Source organism: Argopecten irradians, chromosome 10 (assembly GCF_041381155.1).
Source record: "Argopecten irradians isolate NY chromosome 10, Ai_NY, whole genome shotgun sequence".
In the NCBI taxonomy this organism is placed as follows: Eukaryota; Metazoa; Mollusca; class Bivalvia; order Pectinida; family Pectinidae; genus Argopecten; species Argopecten irradians.
Window position 1 is genome coordinate 13052747 of NC_091143.1, and position 23802 is coordinate 13076548.

The 23802-nt window shown below is 36.3% G+C and overlaps 2 protein-coding genes across 5 annotated transcripts; both read right to left on the reverse strand.

The window, feature by feature from the left end:
- Positions 1 to 7257, reverse strand: LOC138333151 (hillarin-like). Of its 3 annotated transcripts, none has more exons than XM_069281328.1 (10): positions 7124 to 7257; positions 6779 to 6895; positions 6360 to 6586; positions 5678 to 5865; positions 4268 to 5163; positions 3610 to 3814; positions 3184 to 3455; positions 2244 to 2267; positions 1426 to 1611; positions 1 to 1026 (listed from the first exon to the last, which is right to left on the reverse strand). In XM_069281328.1, the coding sequence occupies exons 1-10, from the start codon at positions 7253 to 7255 to the stop codon at positions 985 to 987; spliced, it is 2289 nt and encodes a 762-aa protein (XP_069137429.1). In that variant the 5' UTR covers positions 7256 to 7257; the 3' UTR covers positions 1 to 984. The 3 variants fall into 3 exon arrangements, with proteins under 3 accessions (XP_069137429.1, XP_069137428.1, XP_069137430.1); XM_069281327.1 differs by lacking the exon at positions 2244 to 2267 and adding an exon at positions 2429 to 2455; XM_069281329.1 differs by lacking the exon at positions 2244 to 2267.
- A 2862-nt stretch (positions 7258 to 10119) lies between these two features.
- LOC138333152 (hillarin-like) lies at positions 10120 to 22639 on the reverse strand. Of its 2 annotated transcripts, none has more exons than XM_069281331.1 (10): positions 21445 to 22639; positions 20947 to 21036; positions 20370 to 20486; positions 19611 to 19831; positions 19065 to 19228; positions 14880 to 15760; positions 13577 to 13745; positions 12712 to 12992; positions 12284 to 12472; positions 10120 to 10710 (listed from the first exon to the last, which is right to left on the reverse strand). In XM_069281331.1, exons 1-10 carry the CDS (start codon positions 22336 to 22338, stop codon positions 10666 to 10668), a joined length of 3051 nt encoding a protein of 1016 aa, XP_069137432.1. In that variant the 5' UTR covers positions 22339 to 22639; the 3' UTR covers positions 10120 to 10665. The 2 variants fall into 2 exon arrangements, with proteins under 2 accessions (XP_069137432.1, XP_069137431.1); XM_069281330.1 differs by having other exon boundaries at positions 21421 to 22639.
- Between the last annotated feature and the right edge of the window lie 1163 nt (positions 22640 to 23802).

Below are 23802 nucleotides of genomic sequence, written 5' to 3' on the forward strand. Positions count from 1 at the left end.
TTGTTATTTGATCATTTTATTCAACTGAATTCTTAAACGATAAACATAACATTTTGATAATGACATAACTTAACTTCATTTCAAAAATGATAATTTACTGCTTCTTAAACCATGTATAATTCGGTAATCAGCTACAATTATTCTTACAAGTTGTTAAGCTGTTCTTTTGGCAATGCATTGGCCACAATTAAACCTAACCAATACATTCTATGTTGCTTCATGTAAACATCTTAATAAGATATAATGGGCATACTTTTCTTTTTTTGAAAGACTATTTGTATATCTTTTTGTCAATTTGTATTATTTTATCAAAATTAGTAATTTTAATTACAAACAAAACTGGTTTAACAGTAACTGACATCGCTACATAATGGAATTCATCAAAAATAAAACAAATGGCCGTTGCTGATAGCCAAAAAAAATCAAAATATTCATTGAAAGTAAAAAACAAGGTCGATATGAAATAAAAACAACCCTTTTCTATAATATTCGAAAATAGCAACAAGATGTGTTGCCATTTGCAAAACATATTCTACGACACTGAATACTTTATAAGGACCATTTTTATTTTATTTTTTTTTCATCGCGAATATTTATATTTGAAGCCCTTTAAAATCAAGCAATAGCATTTACCAACTACAAAACACATGCCTTAGCCAAACTGTACCCCAATAATTATACATTTTGATATGAAAATTACAAAAAAAGTCTCTACTGCTGCAAATCAATAGGATAAAACAGCACGATGAGAAGCATTAATATTTTCCCATACAATTGATCTAAAACTATGTACAGTTCTTTTCATGGATGAAATATAAAAATTGCTTTACACGCAATGCAAAATGTCACGAATTGAGAATTACTCATACACCTTGCATGATAAGTGCAAGCGCAGATTTCTCGCTGTTTAAACAAGTCTTTTTTCAGATATAAATACATTGATCTTTATTTCAAAGTTCCCAGAAAACAACAAGCCATGCATTCTCATTTATTCATTGCAACGACATCATTGGCAATGTTGAGAGCCTGAAATATACAAACAATAAATACTATATTATCTTCAATTAAAATATCATAACGAATTATCGAGGATATATATTCGTTTCTTTATTATCTGCTCAAATATGATTTCATTAATCGGTTATTTCAAAAAGACATATACTTGCAGCGTTTGAGTTATGAGTTAAATACCAAAACTAGGACAACTTTATGTTTACTAAGAAAAATGAGACCATTCAAATTATAACATTTCGAAAGTTGTTACTTTATTATCTTCATGTCGAGCATTCTGTATTTACATGCTACAGAATTATTTGACCTTGCGGTTAGGTACACTGTATCGATTTGCTCACAGAATGATGATACAACATATACCTACCTGCAAGGGAGATCACTCTATCTATATTCAAAGGCAGGATAACTTACCCAGATAAAGAACGTCCCCGCTCCGGCACTGTTGTCTGTCACCTCATACCTATCATACTGTTCGAGTATGGTAAGGACTCTCCTAGCTGTCTTCAGTGGGACGGCCAGAGCGTCAAACTTTTTCACACGTCCGATGACGCTTCCTGTCCCTGTCTTTCTTAGCAAGTTCTGGATGTGCATCCATTCCTGTTGAAACAAGATCGTGAAAATAATTATTAGGTGAAAAGAAATTTCGTAAATTCGCCATAAATGTACCATTAAATATAAAGCAGCATTGGTAAATTTCATATTTTTTGTTTCCATTATAATTGTGCTTGAGTAAATATGCAACATGAACAAATACTTTCAAAGGAACGATCAATCAATTTTTTACGTTTCTTTTTAGTGAGTTTATTTACAGTGTTCCTATAATTAGTGCAAAGTGTTAGCAAATAAATAAATAAATAAATAAATGGTTTTACAATCATTGCAGTTACTTTGATTTTTATCGCTTATTTCAATATAAAAAATCTAAACATTATAGTCATGATTGAAGATCAATATGTAGTTGTTAGAGATTTAATGATGAAAACCATTATACATTATACGTATATACATGTAAAGCATAAGTATGAATATAATTTAGAGTATATTCACGCAGTTTGTTAGTAAATATATAACGCATTTCACCAAGGATTGGAAAAAGGGTATATAATTTTTTATCATAATCAAGGATAAATGATAAATATACCACAAAATGAAAAAAAATGAACAAACACCTTTAAATTCTAAGCACAAACGGGATACAACGGTTGTTCCCAAGAAGAAGATTATTTTACCTTATTTGACTTTAGTATCCTACTCTAAGTAAAACAAAAAAGCAGAGATTCCCATTTATAATTAAAAAGAAAGAATAAAAATAGGTAATATGTATTCTACTCTTACCATGTAATATAAAGGTTCAAATATTTAGGAAAATAAATGTAAAATAAAGACGACTAAATCAAACTGTATACCATTTTACCTTTAAGGACTTTTGTGGCTTTATTCCCTTTTGGAATATAAGTATGAACGAATTACCAATAGAAGATCATATCCATATAAATCTACGGTGACCGAAAATTGTACATATGTGTATGATAAACACGTAGTCAATAAAAGTTTTATAATTAATTTGAATAATGAAAATTACACTGAAGTACGATTTAAAAATTCAAAATGAAATCGACCGAAAACAGCTATATTCATATATAAATATAAAAAGATTTTAATATCACCGGGTATCGTCGTAGTTTATATAGATGCCATATATGCTTTATTGGATAAAGCGTGATAATATCATTATGAAAACTACCAGAGACTCAGTTACCAATGAAGTGATTACAAGACAATATTCAGATGATAAAATGAAGAATATCGCATATGAATAACTAAACCAAAACATAGACTATGAAAGGCAAATAAAAAAGAAATATTCTTTCAATCTTTACACAAATTAAAAACTTACTTATGATAAGGTAATATAGTGGCAATAATCGTTGCCATTTTAATCCATCTCGTTAAGTTCAGAGTAAGAAGAGAGTGAAATAGCTACTGTAGCTCAGTAAAGAGTTATGGTGAGGCCTTCAACATCAGTCAAAATAGTATATAACTGTATCTGTACTTTCAACACAGATATCGATTATTGTTGTCTTTTTTCAATTTAAACACTCTTCCATACTGCCAAACTATCTTCTAAACCTCTTATTGAAAAATATGTTACATTAACACAAGACTTACCCCAGTGCTTTTCTCATCTTCTCCCAGAAGTAGAAATGTAGCTTTCATAACATCGTGTATGGCTTTGGTGGGCTCCTTGTAGCGGTGTATCTCGGATATGGTTGACTGCGCCATGTCCATCACTTGTGACGAGTACTTCCTCATTCGCTGGAGTGCGCTATACTTCGCCTCCGCCTCGTGCACCTGTTCCTGGAGTTCCGGGTACGTCTTACTGTCCTCAATTGCTCTCTCCAATTGGTCGATGTTTCTGCTTTCTATGGCAGCCGTCAAGGCTTTTATGAAAATATATAGATGAAGATATTAACGTTGCTGTCTTCATTATTTTACAGTCTTAGTTAATGTTCACACATAATAAAAACACTAAAACACATAATATAATTAACGAATCTCTCTATGGTTATGATAGAGATACAATGTATATCAAACCTTTCTTCATGCTGGCTAATTCCTGAGCTCTCTTTTCTTCCTTTGTCAGTGGTTTTGACATGTTTTTCATCTTTGTGATGTTTTCTTTTCTCTTTCGGTCGTCTTCCTCGTTCTGAGCTGCGTCATTTCCTTTGCCTTTGTTCACAACCTTCTCCAGACCGAGGCTCTTTAGTACTTTTTTGTCCATTCCACTAAATACAGTTTCCTGTTTGCAAAAATAGATATATGCATGATTTTTTTGTTTAACGCCACAATAATTTGTTTTGAATAGACATTGTCTCTATACTCAAGTTTCAATGAGTTATTCTGCAACACATCGTTTGTTCGCGAAGAAATAAAGTCGTGGCAAAGAACAAACTGGGTCTGAATCGCTGAATCAATTCGCATTTGCATTTATATACGAATGCGAAATGATGCCACCGAGAATATGTTAGTATGCCATAGGTATGCAATGTATGCTAACTTGAAAAATAACCTCTGTAACTTTTATAAGTTCTTTAGTCGAGGCCATTGATGAGTTTGAGTTTCAGTACTAGGTTAAATTGTCCTCAATACGGGAGGTAAGCAGAAATCTAGGATTCGTTTATGTCAGCCCCTATTTCACTGAATGTTTATTTAGATAAGATATTGTTTGTTTGAGCTGGCTCATATTACTAACCTTTTCTTCTTCTTCGCCTGGCTTTTTCGGTTTTGGGTCTTTCAGAATGAGAAGATAGTTTACGACATTGTCGAAGTCATCTTTTGATCCCACATCCTTGGCGTGTATCATCAGAACAAATTCACCTTTGATGTCTATCTTAACCTTGACAACAAGCTGACCCATGTCGGATTTAAACGAGACACAGTCTGCTAAATCTTCCTCCCAAATCTCATTGTGAACCAGTTCTACCATAAAGTCCATGGGCTTACCCCGAGAAAATACAAAATCAACCTCTTGATTCGTGAGCATGACCTCCATACCCTTCAAGTGAGATTTTGCCTCAAGTCCTACCATTGGTTTTAAATCCCCATAAGGTCCGAATCCGAGTTCCGCCTCCACAGGAAACGGGCCCATTTCACTAGGCTCAACACAGATGACTTTGAAAGAGCACACCCATGCACCATAAATATCTAGAACCTGTAATTTGTACACTCCGCCCTGGGGAAATCTCATCACGAATCGAGCTGTATCACCCTCTATAATTACAGCTGTGTGTCTGTCTACTTTTGTATGCTCTCCGCCATTTTCTCTGTCATAGTACAACAGGATCGGAAGTAGTTGCACGTACTTATTCGTGTAAATAATCCTGACCTCACACAGTCCTTCCTCACACAATATAATGCCCTCCTGTGAACCTGTCTGTAATTTTAATCCGTATTCGAAGAACTTTGGTCGTAACAAGGGTACTGACACAAACTTTGTTTTTGTGAAGGGGGCTTTGATCAACTGCCACTGCTCCTCATCGGGCATACATCTGAAGATGAACTCTGACGGATCAGTAAGGAAGTAGTATTCGTTAACGGCGTTGAGCACCATCTCCTTCAAGGCGTCTCCCTTGAGTGCAATATCCCTTCCTACAAACAACGTCATCATTTAATGTATTATAGCTATGTCATCTCAAAAGATCCACACTTTATAGAGGCAAAGAACATGTAAACAAAGAAAACATTGACGTTCACATATTAGTTAAATGTACTAATCACTCTGCACGATAATTAAAACGTAATAATGTTAACTTATAAAAGTAGGAAGATATAGGTGATGATTTTTTCTAGGATTGTCGTGGGTTCCAAAATATACTAAGGGCTTGTTAGAGTTGTCTGTCTCAGTTCAAAGTTGATATATTATAGTGTACCTATTTCAGTTGAAATGGGAAATCACTTGTCGTCATGCAGAGCTGATATTATCTGCCTCAGTTCAATTATGGAATAAAAAAATAAGTTTTTAAAAGTCTCTTACCCACAATTTTGACACATTTTATCTTTATTTTCGGTTTTAGATAAAAGGAAAATTATGCGATCAGCATAATTGGCAATATTCAAATAATGAGTCATGGATAAAGAATAAGTTGAATGAAGCAGCACTTACCTGGGTTTGTCCCCGTACTTCTGCCAGCTATTGCCTTCAGACCCCACAGAGGGAAGACGATTCTCCAGCCACCCTGAACGTATACCACATTCCACATGTTCCGGAGGTTGTCCACATCCTCATCGCCAATCTCGTACACGTTAGACTTAGCGACTCCAGACACCATCACACAAGGAAGCTTGGCCATTCTGTGATTATGTTAAGGTATGTTTAATTAAACACTCACATTCAGCAAAATATGCTATCTCTATCAACGACAACGACAACTCTTCCATATATCCATAAATATGTCGGTATTTTTGTTTCACTGGTTTTTTTTTCATTTTCTTTTTTTTTCATGTTTGTGAAAAACATTATATTTCACTTTAATAGGAGTTTGGTAAACATAATATGCATGACTGTATTTATATTTCTCTTTTGTAAGTTTGTTTTTTAATTTCAAATCAACATATTTTATTTAATCGAAAAAAATTACTTCAACTTCGAGCGGGCAGCAGACAAAGCCTTAATATGGCCTTTCAAAATGGTTCAATGGTTACATGCATTTTTTTTACATAAAACAGTGATATGTTTATTTTGATGCCATCGCTTTCATTGCGGTTCTCTGTAATTAATATATGAGGTTGAATCGGCTGAATATCAGGTTTTACATTATTTCTGTCTAAACACTCGTCTATCTGACCTGCACATCACGGTGAAGAGCTCGGCGTACGATAACTTTCCGAGTGCCATCCTTTTGAGATAACCCATTGTAGACTTTGGATTTAACTTCAGAGGATATCTCATCATACTAAACGGCTGTAGCCCAATCCACACAAATATAGCTCGGACTTTTATAATGTCGGACGAAAACGGGCTGATCAGATCCTTTACTAGGTCCTCCAACAAAGGGTTTGGTTCAGGTTTTAACTGTAAATGAGAGAGAAAATGAATCCCAGTTGAAACAGATAACTATCTTTAGCAAATCGGTTATATTTATTGAAATATGCTATTCTACGATGTATTATTTACGACTTTTCCCTTTGATCAAACATGACACGACAAAATAACAATATTAGACATGAATGTTTTCTTTAAAAATGATAGCGATATTTTACTAACCGAGTGCGCATGCGTGTCGGGTTCCTCCATGTCATCCTCCGTAAAGATATCCGCTTTCTTCTTTGGAGGAGGTGCTACTTTTGGATACCCGTCTTCCATGCTGTTCGGTATAATAGGCTGTGAAAGAAATTTTGTTTTACCTTTCTATTTAATGTTTCCATTAAAATAAACAAAAACAACCAAAAGCAACGAAACCTACTTACAGCAACCAAGGGAATCTGAAATTTAATTCAAAATACACGAATGTCTCAATTACTTCTATTTGACGTGTAATTTGTATGAATAAATAAGAATATAAATAATTCTGTTCTAACGATACAAGTTTTCTATTTCAAACAAACCCACATGTTCTTCCTTGTAGTTGCTGAATGCCTCCACATCCAGTCTGCCATCATCCTCCTTGATCTTTGGAGGACCGTCACCGCTCGCATCCTTCGCTGGGACAGCAGGCTCTGGAGTAGATGAACCAGAGCCCATGGTGGTGTCGAACTGAAATCGAAACAGCGATTTTTGTTAGAAATTATGACCGGCCGGTGATGAATTTATCTTAAAGTGCAATGTAAATCAGTTACAGAAATAGAAAAAAAAACATTTTTATTATGCTTTCAATGACGTTGTATATAATGTAGAATAAAAGCTAGCAAACAACCACTAGTGTACAGTCTCATGGATTGAAAAGAAATATAATTTTGAACATCTCCCAATACCAAATTTGATGGTCATATAAACGAATACGTGAATAATCTGTTTCGTCAGTCGTTATTATAACAGCCTAATGGACCATTTGTGTGAGGGATTCAATATTGATATAGAAACGTTTATTGTCACTTACAAATTCTGTTTATCTAATGTCAATATCTTCATGTATGAATGAAATCCTAAATCATTACATGTATAACCGAGTTATACAAACGGTTTATAAGATAAACCCCATTCATACATCATTATTTGTTTAAGTTATTAGAGATTATTGTCCTTCAGTAACACATCTACACATTTTATGTTCATGTATAAATGAATAAAAGGTAGTAGAATAGTTCAATGTTTCACCATTTTGAATCAAGAAGGGCAAAATATCCCCGTACATGTTTATCTAACAAACATCAAAATGGGTATAAACTAACATAAATTGCAGTAGTGAAGAAACACTCTTTAGATGCAATATTCCATATATTTACCATCCGCAAAATAATCGGTCTATCCTATATGTGATATGCACGATATTAGGAAAATAACAAAGTGAAATACTAATGATAGCAAGCAAAGAAAACACAATAATATGACAATCATTAGGTTATTTTTGTTCCAAAATGAGACAAATCAGGAACAAACATGAAGTATAGAAACAATTAAATGCGATTATGAGTGTAATTTATGAACTTACCCAATCGTTTTTCTCAGCTACCGGTTTCCTTATTGACAATTTTCATGTTTAAAAAACACAAAATTTGTTTTGAGTGTGATTTCCTCCAGTGCTTGTTTGCACAGCAAACGTTACAGTGTATATTGATATCCAGTAAAACAGAGAAACAGTCAGTTCCTTTTTATCTGTTGTCGATGCGACATAGTAAGTTACCTATATATGTCTTGTAAACAGAGAGCCTATCAAGTTCTATGACTGTTGACATGTCCATTTCAATCACTTTTTAGTCAACACGTGTTTCCGAATACAAACTCATTATCTTAACCTCCACGGAGATAACAATACCAATTATTGTTTTTAAATGTCAATGCCAGTTAGCTGTATAAGTATTCAAAAACAAATATTTCGTGTTCGTTGATCTGAAAATCAGCTTAAGTACAACAAAGGCTAGGAAAGGTTCAATGGTTAGTCGCGGATTTATTTTATAATGAACAATGAAAGTACTGCCTTCACATTGTAATAAACTTTGTTTGTGAATCGTTGTTAAGCCACTTAAAGTCACAAAAAAGAACTGGATGTATAAAACATTAAATAACATATTAGTCTATATATATCTACAGTTAATACAATTTAAAGGTCCTTCGATGAGGTTCCATGCAGTCGACACATAATTATACACCAATAGAATTTCGATCATTGGTTTTTAAACGCACATTTCGATACAGGTTGACGGCTTTACTGAACTATACAGATCAATGAACGTATTCATAGCTGTTTATTGCTTCAGTCTTGTTTTTTTATTCAGAAAATGTAGCACTGTTTAGAAATCTGAACCAAATCGGTAACATTTCGTGTGTCAACCGAGTCCTTTTAATTAGCCCGTTTTCAAAACAAATTTGTGACCGTGAGTATGTAAAGTAAACCTTCATTAAACCCCCACACCGATAAAAGATCAAACTAGCAAACACCTTGAACTTGAAAGGGGTTTTCTGATCGTAAGGGCAGAAAGTCACAATGACTCTTTAAAATGTCATTTCCATTATACTTTTTAAAAGGGCCGGATAAGTATTATTTCTGGTATACATTTGTGTGTATGTATATATATATATATACATCAGTTTGTGTGGGTACGGAATATTTCACTCGACTGTCTGTATTATTATGAACAGGTTTCGTGATTCCTGAGATACTTCAGTACTTGTATATTGGTACTCAGCTTAATATGAAACCGAAAACTACGACATTGCCCAATGTATGATGTAAGGCCAATAAATCGTATTTCTTGAGACATCTAAGATCAGTAGATATATAGTATACATGAATACCCAAACTTACAGTTCGATCAAGTAGGACATTGCTGACCTGGACACACTATCCTCCCCCGATCGTTGAAGACCAACGATGGATCCCTCGTACCACTGTAACCTATCTAGGTCTTATCAAGGACGCTAATCTAAGCTTTCTTTAATCTTATCGATATCTCACTATAAAAATTAATAATAAAAAAACAATTAAGAAAACGATATACTCACAATGTCAAAGGAACTAGATCCCCATCCCTTATCCCCAGGACTATATATATACTGTAATGGTTTACTAGTGTTTTAAATTCAATTCAGTTCAACTTTATTGCTTTCTTACATTCATACAAAAGGGATCGGTACATTACTGTAGCAAAATAATGCGAACGCGTTGTTATGGAAGGTTTAAATTAATACAAATGGAAAACACAATTTGACTATTACCATGAATATCTAATTTTATGAATATATCTTATGCCTGGCTAGTCAACGTATTTGTCGTGAGGTATAAATACCACATACAATTGACATGCATATATATATTACACATTTTATACCAGTATTTCGAAATGAAAAAAGCGAAGGCAATATATCGATTATTACTTCAGAAGAATAACTGTAAAGAAAACGCAATATTGGACCGTAATTCTTCGCTACGTGCTGGCGCGGGCAATCTTCTTTTAACGTCATTCCATTACCAATAGAAACGATAGTCCTGCACAAACGTTATCGGGTATCACGTGGTACGTGAGTTAGTATCAATTTTAATGACAATACGCGTTTTTCTCTCTCCTTTTTAAGAATAACTGTTACGCTCAAAATCAGAAAACTTATAATGGTATTACTAGTCTTGTATTTGTCACAAAACCACACATATGAAACTACTGTTTTTTATTACAATGATTTCCCCTGATTTACAATCTTTAATGAACATTATGCACTTTGAATTCAAAGTTCGTTCATGCACCACTAAAATTGATATTTAACTTTGTAAATCACTGCGTATTTGCATTCAATATTTGTCCGAGAAGATACAATGAACATTCAGTTTGTGAAAATTTCTCATTTTTTTAATGTTTTTAATGATCCAAGATGTCGCCATGTATGGTTCATTACTTTACCATCCCGTTCACCTTCAACATGTTCATGTTTTGTCAATGAGATGTCACTCTGGTTCTTACGATACTTTAATTGTTTATAAACAGTACATCAGCGGGTGTATATCATTTGTCCTCCATCCCGAGAACACGTTCTGTCACATCCGTTACCTGTAACAGATATTTAAGTGATCCATACTTGTGTAACATATACATATACATATACTTAATTTGAATATCTTATCTGGAGTGGTGTATACATGTATTAGCTTACACATACACAAAAAATATTTTTTAAATCTCATATGCATGATCTTCGACTAAAAATAACTTCCTTTAAATACTCTCCTACCCAGACATAGATGTCCCCTGCCCTCTATCTGCTTAGACATTGGAGATCCTTGTCTCTTCCAACTACGTACCCAGACGTACAAAAATGTAGATGGTCCTTGCCATCTTCCTACCCCGACACGAAAAATCTTACCCCTGCCCCTTACGCACTAAGACAGAAAATATCCCTGTAGACCCTGGTCTTCCTCTATCTACATTATACCCATTTACAAAAAACTCTGTCCTCTCCCTTTCTACCCAGACATAGATGATTCCTGCCCATACCCTCCATGTACCTCGACATGGAAGGTAGAGGACATGGGTACTCTACCAAACTAGAACATAGAATGACCCTGCCTCCTTATGTACCCAGACATAGAAGGTCCCTGTCCCCTTACGTACCCAGACATAGAAGGTCCCTGTCCCCTTACGTACTCAGACATAGCAGGTCCCTGCCCCCTTACGTACCCATACATAAAAGGTCCCTGCCCCTTACGTACCCAGACAAAGAAGGTCTATGCCCCCTTACGTACTCATACATAGAAGGTCCATGCTCTATTACGTACCCAGACATAGAAGGTCCCTGCCCCTTACGTAGACAGACATAGAAGGTCCCTGTCCCCTAACGTAAACAGACATAGAAGGTCCCTGTCCCCTTATGTACCCAGATATAGAAGGTCCCTGCCCCTTACGTAAACAGACATAGAAGGTCCCTGTCCCCTTATGTACCCAGTGATAGAAGGTCCCTGTCCCCTTACGTAAACAGACATAGAAGGTCCCTGTCCCCTTATGTACCCAGTGATAGAAGGTCCCTGTCCCCTTACGTAAACAGACATAGAAGGTCCCTGTCCCTTTACGTAAATAGACATAGAAGGTCCCTGCCCCTTATGTAAACAGACATAGAAGGTCCCTGCCCCGTTACGTAAACAGACATAGAGGTCCCTGTCCCCTTTCGTAAACAGACATAGAAGGTCCCTGCCCCGTTACGTAAACAGACATAGAAGGTCCCTGCCCCTCACGTACCCAGACATAGAAGGTCCCTGCCCCCTCACGTACCCAGACATAGAAGGTCCCTGCCCCCTTACGTAAACAGACATAGAAAGGTCCATGCCCCTTTCGTACCCAGACATAGAAGGTCCCTGCCCCGTTAAGTAAACAGACATTGAAGGTCCCTGTCCCCTCACGTACCCAGACATAGAACGTTCCTGCCCCTTACGTAGACATAGAACGACCCTGCCCCCTTACTTACCCAGACAAAGAAAGTCCCTGCCCCTTACGTACCCTGACATAGAAGGTCCCTGCCCCCTTACGTACCCAGACATAGAATGTTCCTGCCCCTTTACGTACTCAGACATGGAAGTTCCCTGCCTCCTTTACGTAACTAGACATAAAACGACCCTGCCCCCTTACGTACCCAGACATAGAATGTTCCTGCACCTGCACTCCCTCCATCAATAGCTGAGTCCCGGTCGTATCGATCTATTAGCCTGTAAGCCTTTTCCGCTTCATCTACACTCACTCGGCTTATTTCGAACCTCCTTATTTTGTTGAGGAATCCGTTTCTCCCTGACCTCTTCAAATATTTCTGTATGTTTGACCATTGCTGTAGGATGCAAAACAGTATAATAAGTTTAATCACTCTTACAACTGTGTTCCAGGAGCTTCGCAATGAGGCGAGACAAGATTCTGCTTCTTCGTTGATAATGACTTTATAAACTATATGAAATATTGGTTAAAGCAGGGAGGTTAAAAACGACATTGTATAGACTAGTACAACGGAAATTTAAAAAAATGCCACGGATATCACGGACCATAGAGCAGTGTTTAATAGACAAAGAATACCTCGACATCCGAGGGAGACTCTCCTAACAATATCATGGTAGCTGTCATGATGTCGTGGACGAGAGGTCTCGGTTTCATGTATCGTGCTATTTCTGACACTGTCTGTCTCCCCAAACTGAGAACAGTACGCCTGGATGAAGGTGACGTCATACTCCCTAAACATGTTTCAGCCTCCAGTATAATGGGGAGAAGCTCGGCTTTGTGCGTCTGACATGATTTAGCCTGAGCAATAGAATTCTGTAGCATCTGTCGACTCCGCCGCTCAATGGCATCCGATAGTTCTAAAAACATAAGCAGACGTTTCATTGGATTCCTTTATTGAAAACAGAACTTCGTTTAAAAAAAACCATATTCATTATGTTTCCTAAGGACCAACCAACAAATCGAAAAATATACTTTCCAAATGTCCGCGTTTACGCAGTCAGTTATTTGAAATTAAATAGCTTTTCGAAATGACTCTTGTAACATTATGGCCAAGGATAAAATTTTTGATAGCTATTGATCAAATGTTTAAGTGATCGATAATATTGATATGCATAAAGTTAATTAAGTTGATCATTTTCTTCCAATATATACTTTTTGAACTAATCAATATATAAAAATTTGAACTTTCACCGACTAAACCTAATTACCAAACTATTTCCGAAGAAAACTCATTTTGATATGAAATATGTCAAAGTACGGTTCATAGCTATAAATTGTATCATAATGAACTAATGAAATTAACGAGAACCTTCAAAGAGAGGATACGAAGGTCAATGTGAAATTAATTAATTGCATGGCCTTTTAAGTCTCTCAGGACGCCAAATTACATCTACAAAGAACAAGGTCGCCGGAAACAGATTTAACGAACGATTAATGTTACCTTGTTTGATTTTTAGAAAGTTGATTTTTTCCAGAGCTGGAACAACTTCGCCTTTGCTTTGTACATCCAAATTTTGAAATGCATTCAAAGCCTGCTGCAACACTTCTGGATTGTTGGATTTTTGTGTCACAAACACAAGTCTTTGTCTTGCTTTCCTCTTGACTGGATTCTGATTAATTGAAATTGCAGGATATAAAGCGTTTAAAATAACAGCGGAATTTGCCTTGTAACTTGCAACTTTGATATTTTCAACTACATACATAAACTGTTCAACTTATTTCTTTTGCAATATGTTAGATAAATAAGTCGTTTTGTAAGGCAATACCAGACAAATATATGATTAAATGCATTCTGCGAATGAAAAGAATAGTCCCATATTGATTTTGAAAAGTCTTTTGACTTCTTATCATGATAATTCTTTTTTGTTTTGTTTTATTTTGATTTTAAAGAAAGTGTAATTTTATCCCAAAGTATGTATATACAAAGTTGTAATTTTATTCCTTTTCCCAATTAGGGGAGGGTGTGGACAGGGGGATCTTGCTGTATTTATTTATTTTGTGTGCTGAAATCATGGCTGTTATAATGGGAAACAATAAGGACATTAAAGAATTGAAAATCGAATGACATTAATTTAAGCAGCTTGTTAATGATACTTAGGGCCTCACTCTTGGTGGAACTGAAAATCTCTTAAATGTACGTTGATTCTTCTAGATAAGTTCATCAAGTTTTCTGGTTTAAAACCCAATATTGAAAAACCTCAAGCTATTTGGCTTGACTTCAAGACAAAATGTAACAAGAAAATATGTATGGAACACATGTACAATTTACATAGGAAAAGTGATACCTGGGTTAGTATGGACACCTGTTTTGATAGTCGTTATTCGATTAACCGCACAGTTATCTGATATTTTCAAGATCTATCATTGTTTGAAAGAACAATATAACGTAGTTTTACTCAACGATGCAACTGCAAATACAAATACCAAATTTGATGACGCAAATGAAGCTTAAAGATGGTTTAAAATTATTAATTTCATAACGATATTTTTTTATTTTCTATTTTAACTAAAGTTTAAAATCAATATAACTGTCATGAGATCAAGATACGTAAACGATATAATGACGCAGTAATTGTAATTATAGACTATAGATATAATTTGTTGGTGTTCAAAAGACGTTGTGTGGCATTCTTTTCACGCGAGAGTGAGAAATGTATCTTCTTGTATTTGTCTTATATACGGAAAGGCGGGAAATATCATGTTCTCAAGTTAAAACCAAATAATAACCAATGGTTATAACTCACCTCCCAAACTTTCGTCCGTGTGTGTATATTTTCACTAGTCAGCAGATAGTTGCATGCTATATTGTATTCTGTATTGGACTGTTCACTACGAGTAAGGATGATTAAAGAATATTCCCCATCCACGGGTACTTTAACCTTAATCTTCAACTCAAAGTTTTGTATATCATGCGTGACGCAGTTTTTGATCTCATTTTTATAGTTATAGAGTTTCGTCTCTACGGACATATCCTCCGTCATGTCGAATAATACCTGCGTTTCCTGATTGGCTTGTATGTGCATTACTCCACTGATATGCGAACTTGGAACAAGCCCAGCATCTAGAGTACTATCACCAGGCCCGAAGTCTAAGACTGGGTGATACGGGAAAGGATGTTTCACTGATTTGGATTTCTCGGAGACAATCAAAAAAGAACAAAGCCATCCTCGTTTAGAGTCCGACAACTTCAATCTATAGACACCATTGCATGGTAACCGTACATTCATCCTTCTACTTCTGTTACAGTGTATAATAGCGACATATTTGTTAAGCTGGGCATCTGCGGGTAAATCCACACCAGATGTATTTCTGTCTAATATCATGACTGTGGCTAGCTTTGCATCCTCTTCGCGCCCTTCCCTGAGCGTTACATTGAGTTTACAGTGGCCATTACTAGCTTGGATGGTACCGTCCTGTGATTCCGGGAACCCTATATAGCTATCGAAAAATCTCGAGCTGATATAAGGAACACGTTTGAATTTCTCTTTTGAATAAGGAGTCTGCAGCAGCTGCCATTCAGGTTTAACTGGATAGCATCTGAAGATAAACTCCTCTGGGTCGGTCAGGAAGAAGAACTCATTTACATCTCCGTCGCTGATTTCCCCGCCAGACGTTACCTTTTCATCTATGAATCAAATCAAACTATTTTACGTCAAAAGACAGGTACTATTCTTATAAACAAAACATGTTATCATTGACTCCTTACTGATATACCTAAACGGACACCATGTCACTCATTGACTCCTTACTGATATACCTAAACAGACACCATGTCACTCATTGACTCCTTACTGATATACCTAAACAGACACCATGTCACTCATTGACTCCTAACTGATATACCTAAACAGACACCATGTCACTCATTGACTCCTTACTGATATACCTAAACAGACACCATTTCACTCATTGACTCCTTACTGATATACCTAAACAGACGCCATGTCACTCATTGACTCCTTACTGATATACCTAAATAGATACCATGTCACTCATTGACTCCTTACTGATAAACCTAAACAGACACCATGTCACTCATTGACTCCTTACTGATATACCTAAACAGACACCATTTCACTCATTGACTCCTTACTGATATACCTAAACAGACACCATGTCACTCATTGACTCCTTACTGATATACCTACACAGACGCCATGTCACTCATTGACTCCTTACTGATATACCTAAACAGACGCCATGTCACTCATTGACTCCTTACTGATATACCTAATCAGACACCTTGTCACTCATTGACTCCTTACTGATATACCTAATCAGACACCTTGTCACTCATTGACGCCTTAATGATATACCTAGACAGACGCCATGTCACTCATTGACTTCTTACTGATATACCTAAACAGACACCATGTCACTCATTGACTCCTTACTGATATACCTAAACAGACACCATTTCACTAATTGACTCCTTACTGATATACCTAAACAGACACCATGTCACTCATTGACTTCTTACTAATATACCTAAACAGACGCCATGTCACTCATTGACTTCTTACTGATATACCTAAACAGACACCATGTCACTCATTGACGCCTTACTGATATACCTAGACAGACGCCATGTCACTCATTGACTTCTTACTGATATACCTAAACAGACACCATTTCACTCATTGACGCCTTACTGATATACCTAAACAGACACCATGTCACTCATTGACTCCTTACTGATATACCTAAACAGACACCATGTCACTCATTGACTCCTTACTGATATACCTAAACAGACACCATGTCACTCATTGACTCCTTACTGATAAACCTAAACAGACACCATGTCACTCATTGACTCCTTACTGATATACCTAATCAGACACCTTGCCACTCATTGACGCCTTACTGATATACCTAAACAGACGCCATGTCACTCATTGACTCCTTACTGATATACCTAAACAGACACCATGTCACTCATTGACTCCTTACTGATATACCTAAACAGACACCATGTCACTCATTGACTCCTTACTGATATACCTAAACAGACACCATGTCACTCATTGACTCCTTACTGATATACCTAAACAGACGCCATGTCACTCATTGACTCCTTACTGATATACCTAAACAGACGCCATGTCACTCATTGACTCCTTACTGATATACCTAAACAGACGCCATGTCACTCATTGACTCCTTACTGATATACCTAAACAGACACCATGTCACCCATTGACTCCTAACTAATATACCTAAACAGACACCATGTCACCCATTGACTCCTAACTAATATACCTAAACAGACGCCATGTCACTCATTGACTCCTTACTGATATACCTAAACAGACACCATGTCACTCATTGACTTCTTACTGATATACCTAAACAGACACCATGTCACTCATTGACTCCTTACTGATATACCTAAACAGACGCCATGTCACTCATTGACTCCTTACTGATATACCTAAACAGACACTATGTCACTCATTGACTCCTTACTGATATACCTAAACAGACGCCATGTCACTCATTGACTCCTTACTGATATACCTAAACAGACACTATGTCACTCATTGACTCCTTACTGATATACCTAAACAGACGCCATGTCACTCATTGACTCCTTACTGATAAACCTAAATAGATACCATGTCACTCATTGACTCCTTACTGATAAACCTAAACAGACACCATGTCACTCATTGACTCCTTACTGATAAACCTAAACAGACACTATGTCACTCATTGACTCCTTACTGATATACCTAAATAGATACCATGTCACTCATTGACTCCTTACTGATATACCTAAACAGACGCCATGTCACTCATTGACTCCTTACTGATAAACCTAAACAGACACCATGTCACTCATTGACTCCTTACTGATATACCAAAACAGACGCCATGTCACTCATTGACTCCTTACTGATATACCTAAACAGACGCCATGTCACTCATTGACTCCTTACTGATATACCTAAACAGACACCATGTCACTCATTGACTCCTTACTGCTATACCTAAACAGACGCCATGTCACTCATTGACTCCTTACTGCTATACCTAAACAGACGCCATGTCACTCATTGACTCCTTACTGATATACCTAAACAGACACCATGTCACTCATTGACTCCTTACTGATATACCTAATCAGACACCATGTCACTCATTGACTCCTAACTGATATACCTAAACAGACACCATGTCACTCATTGACTCCTAACTGATATACCTAAACAGACACCATGTCACTCATTGACTCCTTACTGATATACCTAAACAGACACCATGTCACTCATTGACTCCTTACTGATATACCTAATCAGACACCATGTCACTCATTGACTCCTTACTGATATACCAAAACAGACGCCATGTCACTCATTGACTCCTTACTGATATACCTAAACAGACGCCATGTCACTCATTGACTCCTTACTGATATACCTAAATAGATACCATGTCACTCATTGACTCCTTACTGATAAACCTAAACAGACACCATGTCACTCATTGACTCCTTACTGATATACCTAAACAGACACCATGTCACTCATTGACTCCTTACTGATATACCTAAACAGACACCATGTCACTCATTGACTCCTTACTGATATACCTAAACAGACACCATGTCACTCATTGACTCCTTACTGATATACCTAAACAGACGCCATATCACTCATTGACTCCTTACTGAAATACCTAAACAGACACCATGTCACTCATTTGTCATATAACTCATTCCATTTCAACTAATCCATTTAACGTGTAGAAACTATCAAGCTTATAAGTATGTGTGATTTCTAATGACAGAATATGCTGTTAAAATATCAATACATTTCCAGAACTTAAAATTTAATATAAGTTTATTGAATAAGAACAGAAATACTGTATCCAAGTCTATAACATGAGTGGAGAAAATCTACCGGTCATGCAGACCATCTGCCTACCTGCTTCATTTGTGAGGACCCACAATGGGAACACAAGCCTCCATCCTCCGGCCAAGTACACAGCTGTCCATGTATTGACCAGGCTGTTCAAACTCTCCTTCCCCACCGTATAATCATCAGTTTTGGCAAACCCTTCAACTAGTACACAAGGGATACCAGCTTTCCTACAATTCATCATGTAATGTAATGTTAACGTACTGTTATGTTTATAATCGGAAACATATTTACTCTTTCTTACATTGTATCAAAGACACATTATTGTTGATTGCCATATATTCCGATCATGTCCATATACAGCATTTTCATTGGCTTAAAAATCAGCATATAAAGGAAGAAACTACGTTGCCACTTCTGATTGGCTTACGCAATGGCGTAATTATTTTATAGAAAAATCAATTTTGAATTTTGAACAGATTGAAATGTTTGAAAACTCATATTCAAGTTAATTATTTTAGCTATCAAATCAAGATTTCTGGGTAATTTTTGTTATCTTACATAAAATGTGCTATAACTAAGACCAAAATAATGAATTTGATATGACGTTACCTGCATAACAACGTAAACAATTCTGAGTGAGTCACGCTGCCGGAGTCCAGTCGTTTGAGATAGCCCAATGGTGAGTACTTGTCAGGTTTGAAAGCTAGGTCTAGGCTAGTGTGGTACCCCATCCACATTAGGATCGCCCTCACTCTCTGTACGTCCGTAAGTAATCCATCAATCAACTGCTCGTATAGCTCGTCTAGTGTTTCTACTGTATCCGGGGTAACCTAGGAATAGTGGGGCTTTGTATCAAATATGATTAGAATAAATAATCATACTTACTCCACTTAATTGGTGATACGCCAATCATTGTTATAATATTTTTAATTCAGATTCATTACCAAACAGTTACATTGCTATGTAACTTTTCGGTTTGGTCATACAGTTCATTATAGGCTACCTGAGACTAACTGTCCCGGATACTCTGTGGTAATTGTTTAGTTCGTCAGTCCAAAACCTCACACGAATGTGACCATTTATAGAATTTTGTTCAATCTCTCTAACCCTAACCCGAGCAGAATTAAATATACATATTTAAATAAGATACACTATTTTATTTCTATCAAAATTTGCTCGTATCAAACGATAAACAATTTATACCAAGATATGCCATAACTTTAAAAGATAATACTTTTAATAAGTTACACCAACACAAAATTAGAAAACTAACCATAGTTCTGAATTAGTATGAATTGATATTAAATTCAATATTCTCCTTACGTTTTATTATGGCTCTAATGGAGTTTTTACACCAGTAACACATACCTGTTGAGCTCTTTTGTCGGGTTCCTGGTAGAGCTCCGGTGATGTTATGTCCGCCTTTGTAGTTTTAGAAGGACGAGGCGGTGGGTAATCTTCAGGTATTACAGACAGTTCTTGTATCTGTTTTATCAAACTACATTACTTTCTTTGAAGATGTATACCAAGCCAATATTTGAATTGTTGTATGGATGGAGTGATTATCAAATTATTTGTCATGATCAATATTTCGATAACCTATTGAAACATCATAGTCTTAAAGCACACAACATCTTCAAACAAAACATACATTTATGGAAATGATATTAATAACTTAACCAGATACGCAAACGCAATGGTTTTTAGTTTACTCGCAAAAAGCGACATGGAAAGGTATAACTTATAATGGAGGGCATTGTCTTTTTCTAAGTAAAATCATTAGCATATACCAAAAAAATGTCCATTAAATATTTCTTAACAAAGATATATCAATCACATTTTAATGATTATGTAATTAGGGTAAAACACAACTACACAATACCAAAAATAGTGTCACCAACGTGGAAAGTGACCATTTCCGGTCAGGCAGTCACTAAATACGTACCTCTTTATCTATTATTTTCTTGCGCTTTCTAAGTTTCGCCTTCCGTCTGCCTTCATGTCTACTTCGTCTCATACTGTCTTTATCATGAGTCTGTATGCAATATATACAAAAAGATCATGAAAATGAAGATTTTATTTTCATGACACATGAACCCTGGGAAAGGAAATAAGTCCTATGTGTACAATTATCCTCCTAATTCTCACGAGATAAAACACAGCGCGAGATAAACCCCAGTTCGACCCATCATGTCCATGACTTGTATGACACGTAGTTATTATTTATGACAGGCTATAAATACACCAAGCTGTAAAACATATATAAGAATTAATTACATTAAAGCGATTGCCGTAGGATATGTGTTAAGTAAAAATTGTTACACTTATCAATACCCATAATTGATATTCAGCTTAAATTATTCATTTTCTTTTTAAAGCTAAATGAACTAACTAGGTATATGAAATTGCTCAACATTACATTTTTCAGATCTGTATCACTTACAACCTCCTTTGGCTGTACATCCTCTGTAATATTGCTACTCTCGTCAGCTCCTTCCATGTTAGCGAGAGCCAATGGCTGAACCAGTCCTATGTTAATGCCATCCTCGTCAGACCGGTTGGGAGGAGTCTGACCTTGGTTTGACCTTGTACTTGCTGGCCTTTCCAGCTCACTATAGCCTTCCTGTTGTCGCGAGTGATACTCTTGTAATTGTCCAAACTCTTCCTCTCCGTGTGAACCATTTTCTATCTCTATCTCCTCTTGTTCATCAAATCTATCATCCATCACTACACCGTCGTCTGATTGTGGTTGTCTAAATTCATCATATGGTTCCTCTTCTTGGTTCTCGTCTCCTGGTGGCTGTTCATGCCCACTATTTCTATCTTCGTCGACCGGGTCGTCAGCTTGGTCGCCTCCAGCTGATATTTGTTCATTTTGGTTATATACTGTATAATGGCCCATTTCCGTCCTTCCATAAGTCCCTGTTGGGTATAGGTCCTCATAGTTAGGAGGATCTCCATCACTTAAGCTTACTGAACGTCTGTCTAAGTCTAAGTCTCCCATACCGTTGTTATCATTCCCAGAATTATCTTGTTGTGTGGATGGCGTCGGGGTTACATCGCCAGGACTGTTGGCGTCAACTTCGTCATCTGAATGATCACTCGGGATGTTTCGGTGAGATGAATCATTAGAAGGTGCTGTTTCTGTGTGACTTTCTTCCGTCACGTCATCTCTTGTTTCCTGACGTGTATTGGTTTCGGGCACAACGTCGTCAGGGATACGTATGGCATGGGACACCGAGGGATGATGTTCCTCTTCTTCAGTTGCAGAACATTTTGGTGGGAGATCTGCCGCACTAACAACAACAGGTCTAGGTCTTGAGTTACCACTTCCCATCACACAATGTAACGGATCGACGAACGGTTCAATGAGACATCACATCGTCATACATGAGATGAACTCAAACGACCACATTTTATACATAAATCCATAACGCCACACGTCTCCACACCGTTATATGACATACAGTGTCAATGGCCTTGTTATACCTGTTAAATACAAATGTTCAAACAGGTGCCCCTATACATTATGTAGGTCCAATTCAATTAACGACTTACTAATAACGACACTGATATGTATAGATGCTTCATTGGTATATATGTAGAACGCTTTTTATTGAATGTGTGACATTATGAAAATCGAGCACACGATCTTAAACACCTCGCTGTCGTCATCGCGGGTAGTTAAAAACGCATTGAGATGTCCTTTTTAAATTCTCAATATACTTGATAACGTAGTTCTTCCAGTAATTGGCTATTTTACTCTAAGGTGTATGAGTATGACCAAATCAATTAAGCAAACTGTTTCAATTTAAATCTTCCCTCTACTCCGATTGAAAGTGTAAGATAATATGTATGTGTCCTTTGAAGTAGGAGAAATTCTATCTGAAGGCAGTGGGATGGGTAATATTACCTGTAGATGATTACCTGTCACGTATTCCGATCAACTAACAACAGGATTCATGATATATGCGTGTACATAGGGATTACAAAATTCGTTAATGACAAGTTTACAGAGGATTCATGATTTTACGATCATTACTTGTACATTCCTTTCTATATTTAGTATTATTTTTGGTTGTTTAAGTTCATGAATAATTAATTATATTTTGTGACCTTAAACGATCAAATGTATACATTGTAGGTACTTCAAATGAATTTTAGTGCATTTGATTTGAACGGTTATGATACTACCAGACAGAAAAAAACATTTCATTTAGAATATACTGATTTATTAATCAACTTTCTTCTACAGTGTTGCTTGACTATTTTAATTTATCTAGTGCCAAAACGCCTTTACTATCTATCGAATTAATTGCGTAATTGTAGTAATTAAACATAGCATAGCTTTATCTATCAATTAAAATTATACTAATTAGTGTGTTTATGAAAAGAAAATCCGAGACTTTATGACAGTAGTGTTATCTCCCGTTGATTAATTGTCGGAAGGTACTCTTCATCGGGCATATGCAACCATTAAATTACCAACACAACGTCAACAAAGTTCTATAGAACCACCGATGTTATTTATACCTAGTTTATATGATTTTCCCTAAGCCAATAATGTTACGTTAACTAAAACACATGTGGTCTCGCTTCAAAATGAGTATTATTTACGTTTGAAGTTTAAAGGTCATTCAATTTACCCGTGCATTGAAATAAAGAGATTCTCTTTACAGGAGGGTTTGGTTTGTTTATTTTTACGTCCTTTACAAGAGGACTGCCATTTAAAATTCTGTACAAAACCAATTACCAAATTTACAGCAAATCACACTCAACTCCTCTTAACAAAGCCCAGACG